Source organism: Camelus dromedarius, chromosome 2 (genome assembly GCF_036321535.1).
Source record: "Camelus dromedarius isolate mCamDro1 chromosome 2, mCamDro1.pat, whole genome shotgun sequence".
NCBI classification, from domain to species: Eukaryota; Metazoa; Chordata; class Mammalia; order Artiodactyla; family Camelidae; genus Camelus; species Camelus dromedarius.
The window spans coordinates 83540188-83557938 of record NC_087437.1 but is presented as its reverse complement, the minus strand read 5'-3'; the positions used below and the strand labels follow the sequence as shown (position 1 = coordinate 83557938).

Sequence of the window (17751 nt, the reverse complement as noted above, 5' to 3'; positions counted from 1 at the left end):
ACTTCTCTGTGGCACCTCACTGAGCAGGCAGAATTGCTGCCCTTCTTTGTTTCCTCTGTGTTCCATGATACTTCGTGCATTCAGCAGTTACAGCTTGTACCGAACTGTATGATTACTTTGTGTATCAGTCTCCCCTACTAGACTGAGTTTTACAAAGACCCTAACCTACTGGTTCTTAAATCCTCAAGGCCAAGCACAATCCCCAGCACATGGTAGAGTGTCATGAATATCTTCGGTGTGGAGCAACCCAGTTTGCCCAGGATCAAGGAAGGATGAAAGCAAAATAATGTGTAAACATAGAGATATATTTAGATCTAAAATGTATGTGTGCCTAATAGGCAAAGTAGGTTATTATGAAATCTCATAAGACATCTGTGGAGGTATTCCAGACAAGACAATTAGAAGTGACTATCTGGAAAATCAGATTTTTAAGGTGGCATCCGGGACACATTTGGGGTTAGATAAACCTGCATCTGTTTTGAGCAACCCCAGAACTCACTATATGTTTATAAAAATTTACTGAGTAGAAATATATTCAAAATAACACTCAGCATAGACATTAAAAGAGGTCAGGCAGCAGAGAGCCTTAGTATACATAAAGTAAAAGAATGCCAACACTCCCCAAGATTACGATAGTCGTGCACTGGTGCTCCTTTGTTCAGGTGCATCATTAGTGTGATGCTGGTTGTCAGCATAAGAAAAGAACAGCGCATGATGGACTCCCTAAATTGTCTGAAGCCTGGATGAGCATTTCAAGGGTCAAGACTCAAATCAACATATTCTTAGTACAGCACTTTGTGTATGAATCTTTTGAGCATTGCAATTAAAAAAAACTTTTAATTTTTGCATTAAACTCAAAAACTGTATATGATTTTTGATAATTCTCTTTTAATTTCAGAAGAAACTGTGGTTTTTATTTTTCAGTGTTGAAAATGAGCCCGTGAGCACAAGTCAGAAAAAGGAAAATGTACTTTCATCAGAAGCAGTGAAGGTATAGTTTTAAATTAATATTATTTTATATCAAGCAAATATTTTTCTTAATTTCTGCTCTTCTTTCTTCTTTTAGATTCTGCCATCTCATTTTACATTTCAAAAACAGCATGGAGTCTTACTACTTTATGTGGAACTCCAGCCCAGCTCCACTGGACATTTGCATCTCAGGGTGGGTGTAGGGGGAGGGGGGCACCGAGGGGAGACTTTAGACAGTGGTTCTCTTATCCCAGCTGAGCCACTAACCAGCTGCGAGGCCTTCAGCTGAAGCATTTAACTTCTGTGTGCCTTGGTTTTCTAATCTGTAAATTGGATCATCTGACCTCTACAGTCTCTTTTTCCCTAGGAAGTACTTTGATTTTTGTTGTGTTTTCTCAGAAGCCACTGACAACTAATAGTGCTTTTGGGGGCGTAGAAGTTAGTGACATGTCCGTACATGTCATTAGTATGTGAAGATATGTTGTTCAGCTCACATATGGACTGACTCTCTCTGCATCTACAGGACAAGCATGGAAAGTGTATACTCTATAACTTCTACCTATATAGTTACTGATAGGTGTGGTTAGAAATCCTTGAGAACCACTAAACCTCGTGACATTTCTTTTTAGCCATAAGTGATTTTCTAGAAACTGGGTGTTGGAGTTGTTTGGGGGTGTGAGGCCAAGTATATGATCAGGTATTGGTGGCTGTCCCACATTCATGGAATTTAGTCCCAGTTATTTTCTTTTTACATGATTTGTGACAGTCAGTCAAGGAGAAAGCGTCTGCTTTCCAGGGGTTGCAGGGTACATTAGCTTGGTCAGTGGGGGGACCAGAAAGTCATCTGAACTCTTCACTGCTGATACGGGGACTTTTAAGTATTATGAAAGGTCTAAAGGCTTTAAATATGGTAAAGATAAAGCTGTTTTCATTCTTTATTCTCACCTTCCACATCATGGTTAACAATATAAATTTTTTTTGAAAGAAAGTTAATAAGTTAATATTTTTAACTTTATTGAAAGAAAAAAAAAAACAAACCAGGATCACCTTGCTCCCACTACCTTTCTTCATTCCTTTGTGAATTTGGCTACTGAATCCTGCTCCCAGGTTTTGTAACACTTCCTACCTACTCTTTTGCAGCCAGTTGCTAGCCAGCCTGTTGGTTTACCAGTGCATGGGCTCTGCAGCTTTCTTCCTCTCCTTCGGTTTTTACAGGTCCTAAGTTGCCCTACTTCAAGATTTTTACTTCTAATTCTCCACATGCAACCTTGCTCTTGAGTTGTTTCACAGGAAGTACGTCTGTTAAATTCTGAGATCTCTAACTTCAAAGTTTCTTTGGCTGCCAACTCCTGTCATTCCATCTCTCAATCCCTTGTTGCCTCTGCACCCACCCTTGACCGTCAGCGAACCTTCCTGCCTTCCCTGCTCTCTTGTCTCTACTTGTTCGCCTACTCAGCCTGTGACTCTTAGGTACCACTTCAGCAACTGATCTCACCAAAAAATAAACCTTGAGTCCTCAGACTTGGCCCTCAGACTTTAATTTCCAGTGGTCCTGCTTTCCACCTGCAGAGATCTGCTCCAGAAAGTCACATCTTTGTGGCTTCAGTGAGGATACATGGTGGACAAATATAGTGGCTGGACCTCCATGATTACAATCTTTTCTATCCATTCTTAATATCTCGGTTTGAATGCACATGATAGTTTCAGTCTGGGATTTGGGCCCCCAGGTAAATACAGCCCATTGTCATGGGACTGTTTCTCCCATGATTGGAGGCCTGTGGGATTACTTCTGCATGGGCAGTCTGGTGAGCCCATAATAGGAAGGGCACCAGGGCTCTCTCACTGGGGTAGCATAAGCATGTTGGCCCATGTAACTTTTTTTTTTTTTTTTAACTTTCTGGAAACTACTGGTAGGATTTCTTCAACTTGGTTACACAGACGCAGTTGTTGTGGGACCTGTTGCTGCCAGGAATCAAAAATACGTTATTTTGCAGGTTATATCCCATTATAGGTTATTAAAACGTATTGGATTTAATTCCTTGTGCTATATAGTAAATCCCTCTTGCTTCAATTTTTTAAAAAAGTGAAAAAATACATATTTTCATAATATCAATAGTCAGCCCCATACCTTGGGGTGGGGGTAAAATGTTAGCAACAGTATTTATGATCTCGCTATTTTAAGTAGTTTCACTCTAAGTTTTTTTTCATTTAGCAAGTGGCATAATACATGCATTTGTTTTCTCACTAATGAATGGTTTTCTGAAACATAGAATTCCCCTGACGTGACATTTCTTGCCATGCTTCCATCTTCTTAACCTGAATTTCATGATAATGCCTTCCGTGATGAGAAAAAAATGTGCACCGTTTTCCCTCTTGATTGTAAACTGTAACAGATTTACGTATCGTACATGTTTTTATACATTTCTTTTTGTGAGTATTTGACCTTGAGATACCGAATCAAGATGTTGAAGATTGTTTTGTTGTAAATTTAAGCTACAAAAAATTAATTGTGTTTTTCAAACAAGAGACTACAGAAGGTTTGTTTTCTTTGGACATTATTAGATTCTTAGTTCTTAAAATATCACTTATATGCTGTACAGATTTTGCTGTTTTGCTAACGTTGGTAGCTATTTCTCACACTTGCATCTACCATTCCACTGAAATATATATTTCTTCTTTATAAGTTAGGTTTTTATATCTAGCTGGCAAAACCTTCAGATAGTGACTCCACATTCTACCTTTATTTTTCTGTGGGGCCTACAGTCTTGTCTGGTACCTTAGGCTCTTGCTGCATTCGTGTATACTGTTATTTACAAGAGAGGGAAGGCATGTCCCAACGCCCTGCTCCCTTCTTCCTACTTTAGAGGCATATTCATTCCCTTCCTTCCTTCCAAGGCTAAGCTCCCTAAAGCCCCCTGCTAGTGGTATTGGTGTCTTATTTCCTGCCCCCTCTTGGACCTCACCTTCACTGTGTTCATCTCTCCATCTTCACTGGCTTTTTCTGTTTCTCTCTAAATATATGAAATTAAAAAAAATTTTATTTTTCCTTTCATGGGTCTGGTTTCCTTTCAGTCTATCATTTCATTTTATTCCTACCCTCTTCCAAAAATTTCTTGAGAAAGTCTGACATAATCACTGTTTAATTCTTAACGCTTTCTAATCTGACTCCTGTCTCTCTAGCTCCCTTACACCTGGGGAGACTAGTACTGTGCCTGGCACACATGTCATAGTTCTTAAGTGAGTGAAAATCATTTCATGAAACTGTGGCCGCTTGCTAACCATCAGTGGCCTTTTCTTTAGTTCTTACTTTATTTAACCCATTGAGACACTTGATTTTCTAAGTCTTGTCTCCTTTCTAGAAATTTTCTTTTTTATATTTGCTCTTATGATATTGTACTTTCGTCTTTAAATTCCTGTGTCTGGCCATCCCTTCTGTTGTCTTCACTGATTCTCTTCTGGTTAAATTACTTTTCATGTTGATGTTTCCCAAAGTCTTTAACTCTCCTCAGTATCAACATTCCAAAGTAATATTGTCCAATCTTACTATTGCTTCATCTTTTGGCTCTCAGATCTCTACCTGACATCCCTCTTGAGACCTAGACTTGATCGTTCAGAGTTCCAGACGTTTCTATATGGATGGCCTTTGATACCTGAAATTCAGTCTGCCCAAAAGTCTCAGTATTTTCAGAGATGTTCTCTCTGTATATATTTATTTGGAAGGTGAAGTGGTGAGAGGGAGGGACTCTGCTCGTTTAATTGCTTGGGATGGAGGAAGAGCCCTAGGGGTCAAGTACTCCATTTGGAGATTTTCAACCAAACTGTACTTTTAATTCCGTGCCTCACATTGCCCTAAGTAGTGGCTAGTGTCTTCCAGTCGTGCTTTTTCTGGTGGTCTGTTGATAATCTGTCTATAGATTGTTTACCCTTATGATCAGAATTCCCCGTTGCTGACACTTGGGTAGAAGCTTCTTCTGGTCAATTACCCTGCCTTTGTCTGCATTTGCCTTCTAAACCTTTTCTGAAATCTCTTATCTGCTAATATCTACTCTCTTCCTCTGTATTCCCCACTTAAAAAAAATCCCTTTATTGTCGTTTTAGAGTGTTTTGTACAAGAGAAGAAATCAGTCTGTGGCTTATCTACAGTGTTAATCAGAATTTTTATCTCTTTTTGTTGTTGAAGAAAGTGACTTTCAGAGAGATTGTCACTTGACAAAACTCACACTGTTCCTTAGAGGAGGCTAGAGAATTCAGATGCAGTTCTGTGCCATACTGCTTCCCATTTGTGAACTTAATTTGTAAGGTATATTTATAAACTTAATTTACCAAAAAGAAATCATGTTAAAAATTAAAAGAACCACAGCAGTAAGTCTGTTTTCAGAATGAGTCATGAGCTAAATAAAGTGAGTTAAACCAGGACCATAGGTTATGGACTTTCCAAACTAGGCTTAAATAAATTGATGATTATTAGGCTTGTTCTCAACAGCTTGACATCTGCTTTATATAAAATTTAACTCTCACCCCACTTTAGAGTGGTTGCTCATAGCTGGTCACACAGCGCTGGTGAAGTTTCTGGCATCTTTTAAGAGGCCATGGTTGATATTTGCCTGTGATGGTTCCTATGGATAACCAAGGAGTACCAATCTAGTGCAAATTTCTGTTAGTTATTAATGATTCATAACTCCTATTTTTAATATTATAATAAGTAAATAATTTCCTAAAAACAGCCACACATTTTTAAATTATTACCACTATTTACTGATACGAAAAAATGGAAGAATTGTAGCTCAAGAATATCTCACTGAAGAAAAATAGTCACAAATGGTTCTTTACATCCATGCCTGTATTGAGGGTACAGCACACTGTTTAGTAAGACGAATATATTAAATTATGTATCTGTTCATTTTTTGATTTGTGTGACTCTTCTTTAGTGTTTTTCCCCCCCAACTTCTTCTTAGGCCAGAAGTGAAATGGTAGTCAAATTTAAATAGATTAAATGTTTTCATGATTAGAAGAAATTTAATTACTGGACTAATTTTTAAAATAAATTATGGCCTTGATACATGTTTGCTATCCTTTTTTTCCCCCAATGATGCAGATAATAGCAATATGACATCAGTTTAACATAAAGATTTTCACATTTTTCTTTTTCAAACACAAGAGCTCTTAAAAATTTTTTTTCAGCTATAATTGGATTTGGAACCCTGTGTATAAACAGATCAAAGCAAAGCTCCCCTGTTGGTGACGGGAATGAGTGGCCTGGAGGGAGCCTCACAGCCCCTGTCCTGCCTCTGCCAATGGCGGCGTCTCCTTAGAACAGTCTTAAAATTACATGTGTGGTGATGGAAAGAACGCAGTCTTTGGAGTCAGGCATAACTGGGCTTCAGTCCCAGATCTCCATGTGATAGCTTTGTAACCTTGGAAAGTTTACTCAACCTCTCTGAGTGTGGGTTCGCTGATCTGGAGTGGGAGTGTTCAATCCTTATTTTATGGAGGTGTTTTAGAATGAACTGAGGTAACGTGTGCAGCGGTGCATGGTACCCGACACAGAGAAGGTCCTCACGGAAAGAGTTGCCTTCTTGCTGTATAAAATCTGATTACAACTTGGGGTCTAACCCTTTGCTTCAGAATGGTACTGGCTTTTTCTGGGTGAATAGTAGAGGACTCAGCTACTAGAAACATTGATTCTCTATAGAATTTGAAAAGAAGGTGTACATGAACGTTTACATATTAAACTTCAGCTGAAAATCAAAAATTCTCACCCTTTGATTGCTTCTGTAGAGACTGAGTGCTGTCAGGGTGCCTGAACTGGAGATGGCACTGTGTGTCACTGTGCCATTCTCGTCACCAAAGGAACTGCCAGGGCTTAAGCCTGTTGGTCTGGCTGGCGCCGGTCTGGGGCCCGGATTTTGCGGAGTTCTTGGATATTGAATGTATTGTAAGGGATCTGGTTTGATTTGCGACAGTTCCAACCTGTCAGGCCCTGGAACGGTCCTGCTCTGTGGTGTGATAGAGCACCTTACCAAAATGGAAACTGAGGATGAAGGGTCATGTACACACTCAAGATTTTTCTGAGTAAGTTTGTCTCCACCATTGCCAGATACTGATTTGAGAACTTTAGAGGAAAGTTCTCATAGAATTGAAAACATTTATTAGTCTTGCTCAGTGTTTGCATAGCAGGACGGGATGGCTATTCCCCTGTGTGATGTCATCTTGTTCCTGTCTCTTCTCACCACACACACCTGCCCTGGCCCTGGTTTCTGCCTTCATCTTAGCCTGTGGTGAAGCTCACATTTGTCCCTCCAGCCCAGTGTGTGTCCTGAGCTTCAGGGTGATAGAGCCAGCCCTTTGATGGACCTTTCCCGCAGATGTTGCTGGGTGTGAGATTTGACTTACTCAAAGTTGAATTCAGTATATTTTATCCTAATTGCCTCCTCTTCCTGCATTCCCTATTCCGCTAAAAGGTCCTGCCAGTTACCCAGTCTTGACATCAGACAATGATTCTGCCCTTCGTTTCCCTGCCCCCTGTGCCAGGGCCAGCCCTTCCCGCACACACTCCGCTACCATGGCTCAGACTTCTATCATTTACATCAGCAATTTTCACCTGTATTTTTTTTTCTCTGACACAGATGATAGATGACTGGCTTGGGTCACCTGTAGTTGAGAGCACTGATTTGGTACACTGTACATAACTATACCCCTTTATCAGAAATTTTGTAGAAATGAAGGTGACACCAAGTGTAACCTTGGTTCCTTTCTAGAGCAGCTTTTTAAATGAAGTTTCAGCTTTCTAATTTTAGTAACAAATTATTTGTCACATCCCAGAACTGATCACAACACTGGTGGGTCATGAGGCAAAAGTTGCAGATAATTCTCTGTTATGTTAAGTAATGACCAGCTTAGCAAAATATTTGGTGGCAAACCTGCTTTCCTATTTACTTTTTTTAGTGGAAAAAAAAAGTTCTGTAATAAAAATGTAATGTTTTCTTCCAAGCAAAATTACTTTAACGACAGGGGTATAAATAGCTCACCTTTGCACCCTAACATTAGTTGTAAAATCCATTTAGTGAAAAATATTATTCATGCAAATATGTGTCAGTAGTCTATACAGAGTTAATCAGACAACTTACCACAAACTAAATCCATTATGATAAAGATAAACAGTGATTTTGATTTAAAATTATAGCACTATTTAAATTATAGTTAACTCAAGATATCAGTAGTAATAAGGTGATAAATATTTTCCTCAAAATTCAGGAAATTTCAACTACTGGTGGTAGAATTTTAAATATTAGCAGATGTGCCAAGTAATGTGTTGTGGCCAGAGGTCTTAGGAGAAAACTAACTAGAATTCTCTAGTAAGCAGTTGGTTTTAGTTTACGAATACCAGATTTGGGTAACTGTTAATAATTTAGTTTAACAGCCTTACTCATGATGAAAGCATGAAATTGTTAGCCTTCACCTTGTGGTGACAAGGAAAAATAGGATTTTAGGGTTACTCATTGGAAGAACATATGTATAGGTCGTTTCCATTCTGGAAAGCCTGAGTTTTAGTAGGACTTTTCTAGGCAAAGAGGCCAAGGGACAAGTGATTTCAGCAGTGAAGACAGCATTGGGCAGAGACATACCTGTAGAAGACAAAGAGGGAGCAGGAGGGGAGGGGAGAGGAAATGTGCTCCTGAGACTCCCGAGCCTGCACATGGTGACGTCAGGCACTGCGAGCGTTGTGAGTGGCAAGAGGTGGTGTCAGAGAGAAACACAGGGGCTGGATCCACCAAGACCTTGAATGCCACGCTAGGGAGTTTGGATTTTATCCTGACAGCAGTGCACGGCCATTGGAGGCCTTTAAGGATGATCCAGTTTGAATTCTAAAAGATCACTCTGGCTTTTGTCTGGAGAGCAGACCGGGGAACTTTAGGAATGGAAGCGAGGAAACCAGTTGTCACTCACTGCCCATAGTATTCAGGGGGAGAGGTCATGGTGTCCTGGTGTTTCATCTGACTTTTTAACAAGTGGGAATGTTACGGTTTATAGAAAATGGAAGAGTAGAGACAGCACGGTCAAGTTCAGTTTGGGATATACTGAGTTTGAGGTTCCTGTGAAGCATCCAGGTGGGTACGGATGTCTGGTCGATAGTTGGATATACAGTCTGAGTTAGGAATACCAATCTGGGAATAATTTGATTCATCTAACCTGTGGGAAATGAGACCTCATAAGAAGATCGTGAAGGTAAAGCAGGTCCAGGCTGGAAGTTGGGGAAACATGGTGTGTAAAGGATGGCTAGCAGGATGTGAACTTGAAGGAGATTGAGAGAGTATTCAGGAAGAAGGGAAACCTCAGGCTGATGTCAGGAAACCAAAGGAGGATTGGTTTTCAGGACACCTTCTGCAGACACATCATATGAGACCAGGGCAGAGGAAAAGTACATTTGAATTAGCAAGTAGGGCAGTGCCTCTAAGAGATGATGGTCAGAGCACAACTGGGGAGGAAGCCAGATTGCAGGGGCTAAAGGAGTCATTGGGAGGAAAGGGAAAGAAGGTGGTGAGGGCTGGTGACTCCTTTTAAGGAAGTTGGTAGTGAGGAGAGAGCAAGGCTGCCCCTGGACTCAGTCTTTTGAATGGTGGGCTTCCAGAAGGTGCAGATGAGGATGTGAGGTTCCTGAGGAAACATCAAGGATCATGAAGTGGTGCTCTGGTGGATTCTTGGAGGAGGAGCCCTTCCTCCCTTCATTGTGGGACAGAGGCGGCTGCTACGGTGCAGGTAGAGGAGAGGTGGAGGCAGAACTGTGAGAGAGGGTCCCCGTGCAGTAGAGGGTAGGGTCCTCTGCTGAGCGAGGGATGGGATGGTGGAGGGGGTGTGGCTTAAGGGATGTGGGGAGGGTTTGAAATAGCTGCTGTGGAAGACCAGGAAGGTTGCAGACTGATTTCCAGCAAAGGCTGTAAATCGTGGCTTGTTGGCAGCCCAGATCTGCATTGCTGTGCATATCCCTGCGGATTTTTAAAGCAGGGTGCATTCACTTATGTGGAAAAGATAAAACTGGAACTTTTCTGGGTGAGGACAACTGAAGAACAGACAGAAGAGGCTTTAGTCATATTTGATGGCCAGATAGAAAAGATATGGAAATTTGTGGGAACTGAAAGGGGCACAGTAAGAGAGGACAGAAGCTGTGCTGAGGCAGAAGAACTGGTATGGTGGGTGCACCCGGGCCAGTGAGTAAGAGAGCTGGAAAGGTGAGAGGGTGTGCACACTCGGGAATGCCTGAGACTGAGATTCAGAGGTTGGGTGGTTATAGGTAAAGACAAGGGTCAGGGTTAGCCAAAGGGTCAGGTAGAGCGGAAGTGGAGGTCATTGGACTTGAGGGTCATATGGAATGGGGATGAGGGTGTTCTAAGGACACCCCAGCTATGCACAGTGAAGGCAGAGCCCGACCACGCCAGGTGCTTGACACTGTAAAGGAAGAGTCATCGGGCAGACTCTTTGGTGATGCTCTCTACCCCTTGACCTTGTTCCCTGTGCCAGTCACCATGCTGAGACAGCACCTGCTGGAGCTACTCAATGAGCAGACAAACTAAGGCTAATTAGGCCTGCAAATAAGTTCTTCCATCACTAGAATGTAGGCTCTGTGAAAGCAGGGCTGTGGGTATGTTTTGTTCACTGTTGCATCAAAGCACAGAGTAGTATCTTGCTGTTCACCATTTACTGAATGAATGGATACCTTGAAGTTTGCTCTGATCCTGGCTGCTCCTTGGGACACGCGGCTGCAGCCTTTTGCTGCATTCCCCCGAGGCACTCTTCCAAGTCGTCTCTGCCTGGGGAGCTCAGACCCCAGCTCCACCTCCGCATCCCTCCATCAGCTCACCGTCTCTCCTCTCACCTTACGGAGGTCAGAGCCGCTTGTTGGGCCGTGCTCACTGTCTGCTCCCCCTCGCAGGGTTGCTCAGGCTTTAGCTGCTCCCTGACGCTGTGCTTGGAGGAGGAAGCATCCCGGCTCCTCTCCGAGGCTAACGCCTTCCCTTTATCAGAAGAGTTGGCGACTGCACTGGTTTCTTCACCTCATCGCCTGCTTTTCTTTCTGGAAGTCATCAGCCTTTTCTTGTACGGCAGTTATTCCCTCCGCAACGGGGGTAGAAGTGACCCTTAAAACAGGAATAAAGGTCTGTCTGGAACCTTAAACTGTCACCTTGTTTCTACTTAAAAAAAGTCTCAAAAGTATTGCCTTCTATATACTGACTGTTCCTATTTCCTTGCTGTGTATTCACCGTTTAACACCTTGAGTTCGGGGCTGTTCTCACAAATTCCTGAGCTGTTGTAACTCTTTCTCCTGCATTCCTAGGGCTTCTCTACAGTCCTATTCCTTCATGTATTAATCCGACAAATATTTAAGCACCTCTTACTGTCAGGCACATTTCAAGATGCTAGAGATACTGCAGTGAATAAAACAGACCACAGACCCTGCCCTTGGGGCTTTTATTTTCCAGAGAAAGAAACAGATACTAAATCTGTGTGTATGTGTGTATTTGATACTAGCAAGTGCAAAGGAGAAAAAAAGGCAGGGAGGGGGTATAGGCAGTTTCAGAGTAGACAAGTTTACTATTTCAGATGGAGTGACTGGGGGAACTTCCAGGGAAGAGATGACTGTTCAGTAAAGGCCCGAAAGAGGTGAGGGGAGTGGGTTACAGAGCTTTCTGGGGAAGCACATTCTACACGGAGGGATGAGTGAATGCACAGTCCCCGAGGGGTGAGTGCCTCCTGTGTGGAAGAACAGTGAGGAGGACGGACCTCGTCCTTCTTAACCTCTCAGTGACATTTGGCCTTTGCTCCTCTTTGCTTTTGGAAATATCCTTCGTCCTTTGCCAGTGGACACCAGCATTCTGGAGGGGTGACTTCTGGTTTTGACCTTCCCCATCTCTTTCACAGCTTTCTTCTCTTCCTTGTGCCTGCCTTTTAATCACTGCCCCCCCCACCCCACCCCGGGCTCTTTTGTTGGTCCCTCTTTCCCCTGCACACACTGTGTATCATTAAGTTGCATTCTTAACTGTGCTCTGACTGCTTCACCAGGGGACCAGAAATTCAACACATTTGACAACTAACTAGTTTGTTGCCTGACCTCCCCTGACTCCCACAAAGGCCCTAATCTCGCCTCTCCTATCTGTCTTATCCATTTTTGGCTTAACTACTTAAATAGTTTCCCAGTTTAGAAAACATCGTCATCTGTGGCTTTGTCCTCGCTCACCCTCCGCTTCTGGCTGGTCATCTTTTCTACTTCATTCTCTGTCCTCCGTGGTGCCCCAGTCTTCTTGCTGTAAGAAACATACTTCACACTTCTGTCTTTGTACTTACCCTGGGTCTAGCATGCGCTTCTCACCCGTCAGGAGCAAACTCACATGTTTCCTCCTCTGGGCAGTGGACTGTCCCCATCCCGGCCAGGTAAATGTTGTCCTCTGTGGTGTGTGCCTCCGTGGTGTGCGTACCTGTGCTAAGCCTCACACAGTGATACGACGATGCGTATCTTGCTGGACTATAAGCTCCTTGAAGCCACAGCTGAGTCTTATTGATCATTGTACCTAATGCTTTCCTGTGTTTCCCTGTATTGTGCACATGGCAAAGAGAATGGATAGATGGACGAGTTTGGACCCAAGGGCACTGCATTACAACATATTGAGTATGAAGGACAAAAAAATAACTTCCCAAGATTACATATGCCTTTGTCAGTAGCCTTTATATGTTATGTGCAGAATACCAGCATCTTTGTTGGCAACTGGAATCAGTGTCTTTTGTTGGTGTGTGCTTGAATCCTGAGTGCATTCATTCTGGTACTCACTTGTGGGAACAAAGTCCTGTTGGCAGGTGACAGTGGCCCTAGCTTGTGGCAGGGCTGAGCTTCACTGTTCTCTAGGCTGAGGGCAAAGAACAGCTGTTTTAGATCAGACTTTAAAATGTAATTATATAAATACAGAATTTGTTGTCTTCACTTTGAATAGCAGTACTCTTTTCTGCTAATTCTTTTCCTCTAAATTTACATTTTTGTTATTGTTGCAGGTATTTTAATTACCGATACAGATTTCTCATAAGATATTGGAGAAAAATTAAGCAATTAAGACATTTAAGGAAACTGAAAAAATACTCTAGTAAATTTAAGATTTGGGGATTCTTAAATAGCAAAGAAGTGAAAATTGAGGGAAAGGAGAAACAAGTGATTTTTTTAAAATTCATATTTATTGCCCTAAAAAGATTAAATATGAAGGCTTTCACTGCTTCAGCAAAATGTATCTTCCTGCTTAGAAAGGAGTCCACTATATTTTAAAAGGAATTGTCAAGTAAAAATAATTGAGGCAATCAAATAAATAGTATTTTTGACAGAAAACATTTGTCTTGAGATTTTATTGATGTCAAAAATGTAATCTCCATGTTCTCAAAGTTTTCCTTTTTTTTGTTTTTTAAATGGTTGCTCCAATTTTATAAAACTCCTTTGTGGATCTGCAGCATTTTGAGAATATTTATTTTAGTGAGTAGCCTGTGGCTCGCTTTCCTCCAGCAGCTCCCCAGGATGAGCAGTAGTTCATACTAGTTACAGAAAAGAAATCACTGTTCTATTCACGTTATACAGTCTTGGTTCACGTGGAAGCAGAAAGAGAGACTGTGGGCGGCCGTCACAACAAATTAAATGTAGTAGTTAAAGAACAAAAAATGTTTACCTTTCATACACATGATCACTTTCAAAATGCCCCCCAGCCCGTTTCCTGCTGCCAGAGTGAGAGGCTCTTTATGCTGTTTCCGTGAGGAGAGGGCATAACTGGCTCAGAGCGCAGGCTCCCAGAAAGAGCAGAAGGCTGGGTGGGTGAGGTGGAGACGTGTGGGGTCGAGTCGCAGTTGAAACCAATAAAAGGTGAGACTTTGAGTGACTCCAGAAGGCTGGTGATATTCTAAACGTAGAGACTCACAAGTTATATTTAGGGCCTAACACATAGAAGAATACTATGTGCTTCCTCAAAAATATCCCTGACTCTTAAGGTGGGAACAAACTTAAAATATTGTCCACTTGAAATGAATTTCTTGGGCTAATGGGTTCTAAACATTTTCTCAACCTTTCCTATGCCAGAGTTTTAGTGGCTCATGGGGCAGTCCTTTAAACTGTTTTGAATTTGGATTAAAACATGGAACGAGGTGAACAAATGACATTATAGTTACTGTGCTCTTGCCTTCTTGAAGGTGAGCTTCTTACAAAACTTGATCCTTTGAACGTACAGTGCCCTAAGGTGGTTTTACCTTGGTGACCTGATATTTTTCTGACTCACATTTGAGCTTCCCTTTTATAAGGACTTGTGAGCATGACAGCTGACAGATACTATCAGACCGCATTACTTTTACGAGTAGGTGAGTGAGCTTGTTCGGAGGCAGGCGGAATTGGCTCACTGGGCTGCAGCTAACGAGGCTTTAGGGAAGAGCGTGACGGGGAGTGCCCGCGTGCTTCTGACAGCAGCCCAGCCCTCCTCACACTGAGTCCACGTGAATGGCAGCTTGCTTCACTGGTATCTTACTTACAAGCAGGTAGAATGCACCCCAGAAAGTGTTTGGTGTCTGCAGGGGTTCCCGGTGCTGTCCACTGTTTGCATTAATGCACATACCAGGGCTTTGTGTTTTACCGTCAACAGTTCATAGTGGGCTTTTCCTCTAAATTGATACATCGTGTTCCTGTCTTTCCTCATCTTCTTGAGCAACAATTTTCCACAATTGGCAGCTTCATGGGTTAACACAATGCTGAAATGAGGAAGTCTGTCTAGGTGTCTTATGTATCTGAGTGTATCAAAATACTGTCCATTAGCTCTGTAACAATAAAGGCTAAATTTAAACATATATAAGATTTGCTATTATCTCTCCCTTAAGTCTTCATACTTACCTTTCACTCTTCTCATTTTGTCCCCTAACCCCCAGTCATAGTAAACTCCTTAGAAGCTGAGACCTCGCTAAACCCACAGTTGAGGAGAGAAGGAGATGGGAGGGGAGAGCAAAGGGGAAGGGAGATGCACAAGCATCACACAGGCACTGACATCCTCTAGGAGGCATCCCCCGAGTTATTGCCTCTGCTCTCGCCGCCACCGAATCTGGACCAGCTGTGACCGTTCTGGGCTCCCACGTGTGCTGCTTTTCTCCCTTTGTGACATTTACTGTGTAGCCTCGTTACATATGTGCTGACTGTGCCTTTCAGTAGATTGTAAACTATTAGGGAACAGAAGCCATCTCTTATTCACTGATGTGTCCCTGGCGTCTAGCGCAGAGTGTGTCATGTAATAGGTTACCAGTCAATCTGTGTTATTTTTTAAATGATGATGCTTATTATTCTCTATTTTGTTTTCAAAGATTCCCCAGAGTGAGGACAAGAGGAACCATGCTGAGAAGCTATCCACTCTTCCAGCACAGGAAGTTTCCAAAAAGCCAAATGACCTTTCCAGCTCTACTTCAGATGCCAAAGTGGGAGAAAGTGATAAACAGCCAAAAGAAAGCTTTTTTCAGTTTCTTGGTAACTTATTCAATATCTCAGGAAAGTCATCTCTTGGTGAAGCCAAGCAATCTTCTTTTAGAGATGACCATGACAAAACTGAGAAAGATTTACAGAACCCAAGTGCCCGTCGTGAGGAAGGGGTCCGAGGGGAGAGGGCCACTGTCGGTGGCTCCCTGAGGGCCCAGGCACCTCCAGCAGAAGAGCTAGAGTCCAACTCAGCTGAGCTCTCAGATGCCTTTTCATTGGATACATCACAAGACAGTGAACAGGAAGCCAGTGATTTGCTAAAGTAAGTTTAAAATTTACTTAGCTAGAAAATTGAGCTTTTGGACCTAGTTTTTGAACCTTAGTTCTATTCATAGTAATTAAGGGGATTGGAAAAGTATGCTGTAACGTCCTTGCTACTCGGGGAAAACCTCTGTGATTCTGTGCACCATACATGTATTTTAGGCCCTTTGGAGCTATTTTAGGGGGCGGTATCGATACCTTTTAGGTACTAACTTTGTCATACTATAAGGTTTATTTCTGATTTAGGACTTCCTTGAATGGGAGTGTTTTCTGTTGTCTAAATTCTTCTATAGTATGGCAGGCAGTGTGTTCAGTTATCTGCATTTCAGGAACAAAATAGACCTAAGGTTTGTGTTCACACTCTGTCAGTATCTTTTCTTTGTGGAATCCAATTAAAGGGGTTAAGAAAAGAAATTTAATTTATACACTTTATTCATAAAACTGGCCTTTTGAACCTTTCCCACAGCTCAAAGAAACAAATCTTGCAAATATTTAAGGAGCATTTCATCACTCTTTTCTTCCCTTTCTGTGATTAACAGTTGGGCACTAACTTGTTTTTCTTTTACTCAAATGAACTAGAAGGAGTATTTTCTACCCCAAAAATGTTTATAACGATTTTGAGTCCATTAGATATTTTGTGTGACATAAAAGTATTTATTCATAACTAAGGAGGATCTGTTTTTATTGATTTCAATTTGACCTCTACTTGAGAATTATTTTTATTATTTGAAGAGGTCGTCAATAATATTATTGTCAGATATAGATGATATCTTATAGCTCTGTAGTTCTTTGTAGTTTCAAAGTGTCCTCGTGTGTGCTTTCAGTTAATTCCTCACAGTAAGTATCATAATAAGCATATGAGTCAGGGTAGGCATGGACCCATATAGTTATTAGAACCGAGACCCAGATAGATGTGAGTTTGCCCAGCAAGAGTGATAGGTGAGGCTTGCCCTACCAGATGTTACAATGTACTGACAAAGCTACATTAATTGAAATGATGTCATACTGATGTAATATTTGCTAGACACTTAAATGGAACAGAATAGACAGTCTGGAAACAGGCCCTCATCTATTCTGTGATTTGAACCCTTGAATGTGATGTATTGTAGAAAGGAAGACCTGGGGAAATTGGATAACAGTTGGGAGAAAAAAATAAAAGCTAGATAGTCATCTCAGTTTTATATTAAAATTAAAGTGGAATAAAAATGTTTAAGAAACTACAAAACAAAAAGTAGCTAAGTGTGAATTATTTTATTTTGGTGAGAAAATTTTCTAAGCATGGTAGCAGAGAAAAGCATCAGGAAAGAGGTGATCAGTAGATTGGATTGCTTCCAGTTTTCAGGCTCCCTTATGTCAGACGCCATAAACAATGATACATTAAATCGGCAAATGAGAAAGTTATATACAAAACATACCAGAGAATGCTTTAACTGATGAGAATTTTAGACCTTAACTCACCAACAGAATAAAATGGGCAGTGTAAACAAATCATTCCAATGAAAGAAACACAAACTTCAAGTAAGTGGGGAAAAGGTTTATTCTCACTAGCAATCAAAGAAGTGGGAACTAAAATGAAAACGTTTCTCCTATTACATTGATAACTGTAATAATGAGTGATAATACTCTGGGAGTCAGAGTGGACGTGGCTGATGCTCAGGCTGTGCTGTGAGTGGACGGCATGTTCAGGGCAGTGTGGATCAAGAACCTTAAAAAGCTTGTGGGTTATTTCTAATGATGTGCGAAGATGTTCATTTATGGAAACATGTAATTGGAGACAAAAGTTCAGCAGTGGGAAATGATTAAACTGGAGTACATCCGTAAGAGAGGATTGTCTAAAAGCTGTTCAAAGTGCGGTCCCTGCAGCATCAGCAGCACGTGGGAATTGTCAGAAATGCAGATCATCTGATTCAGACTCAATGATTCAGAATTATTAGGAGTGGGGCCCAGCAGTCATAGCACAGCCTCTCAGGTGACTTTTTGGCTCCAAAGTAATTTAA

The 17751-nt window shown here is 41.6% G+C and overlaps 1 protein-coding gene across 1 annotated transcript in view; it reads left to right on the top strand.

Annotated features, from left to right (window-relative positions):
* The window catches only part of CRYBG3 (crystallin beta-gamma domain containing 3), a 103405-nt gene that overhangs the window by 15922 nt on the left and 69732 nt on the right, over positions 1 to 17751 (top strand). The window contains exons 2-3 of the mRNA XM_031445150.2: positions 925 to 991; positions 15325 to 15755. Coding sequence (XP_031301010.2) covers positions 925 to 991; positions 15325 to 15755 — 498 coding nt within the window. The remainder of the gene's footprint in view (positions 1 to 924; positions 992 to 15324; positions 15756 to 17751) is intronic.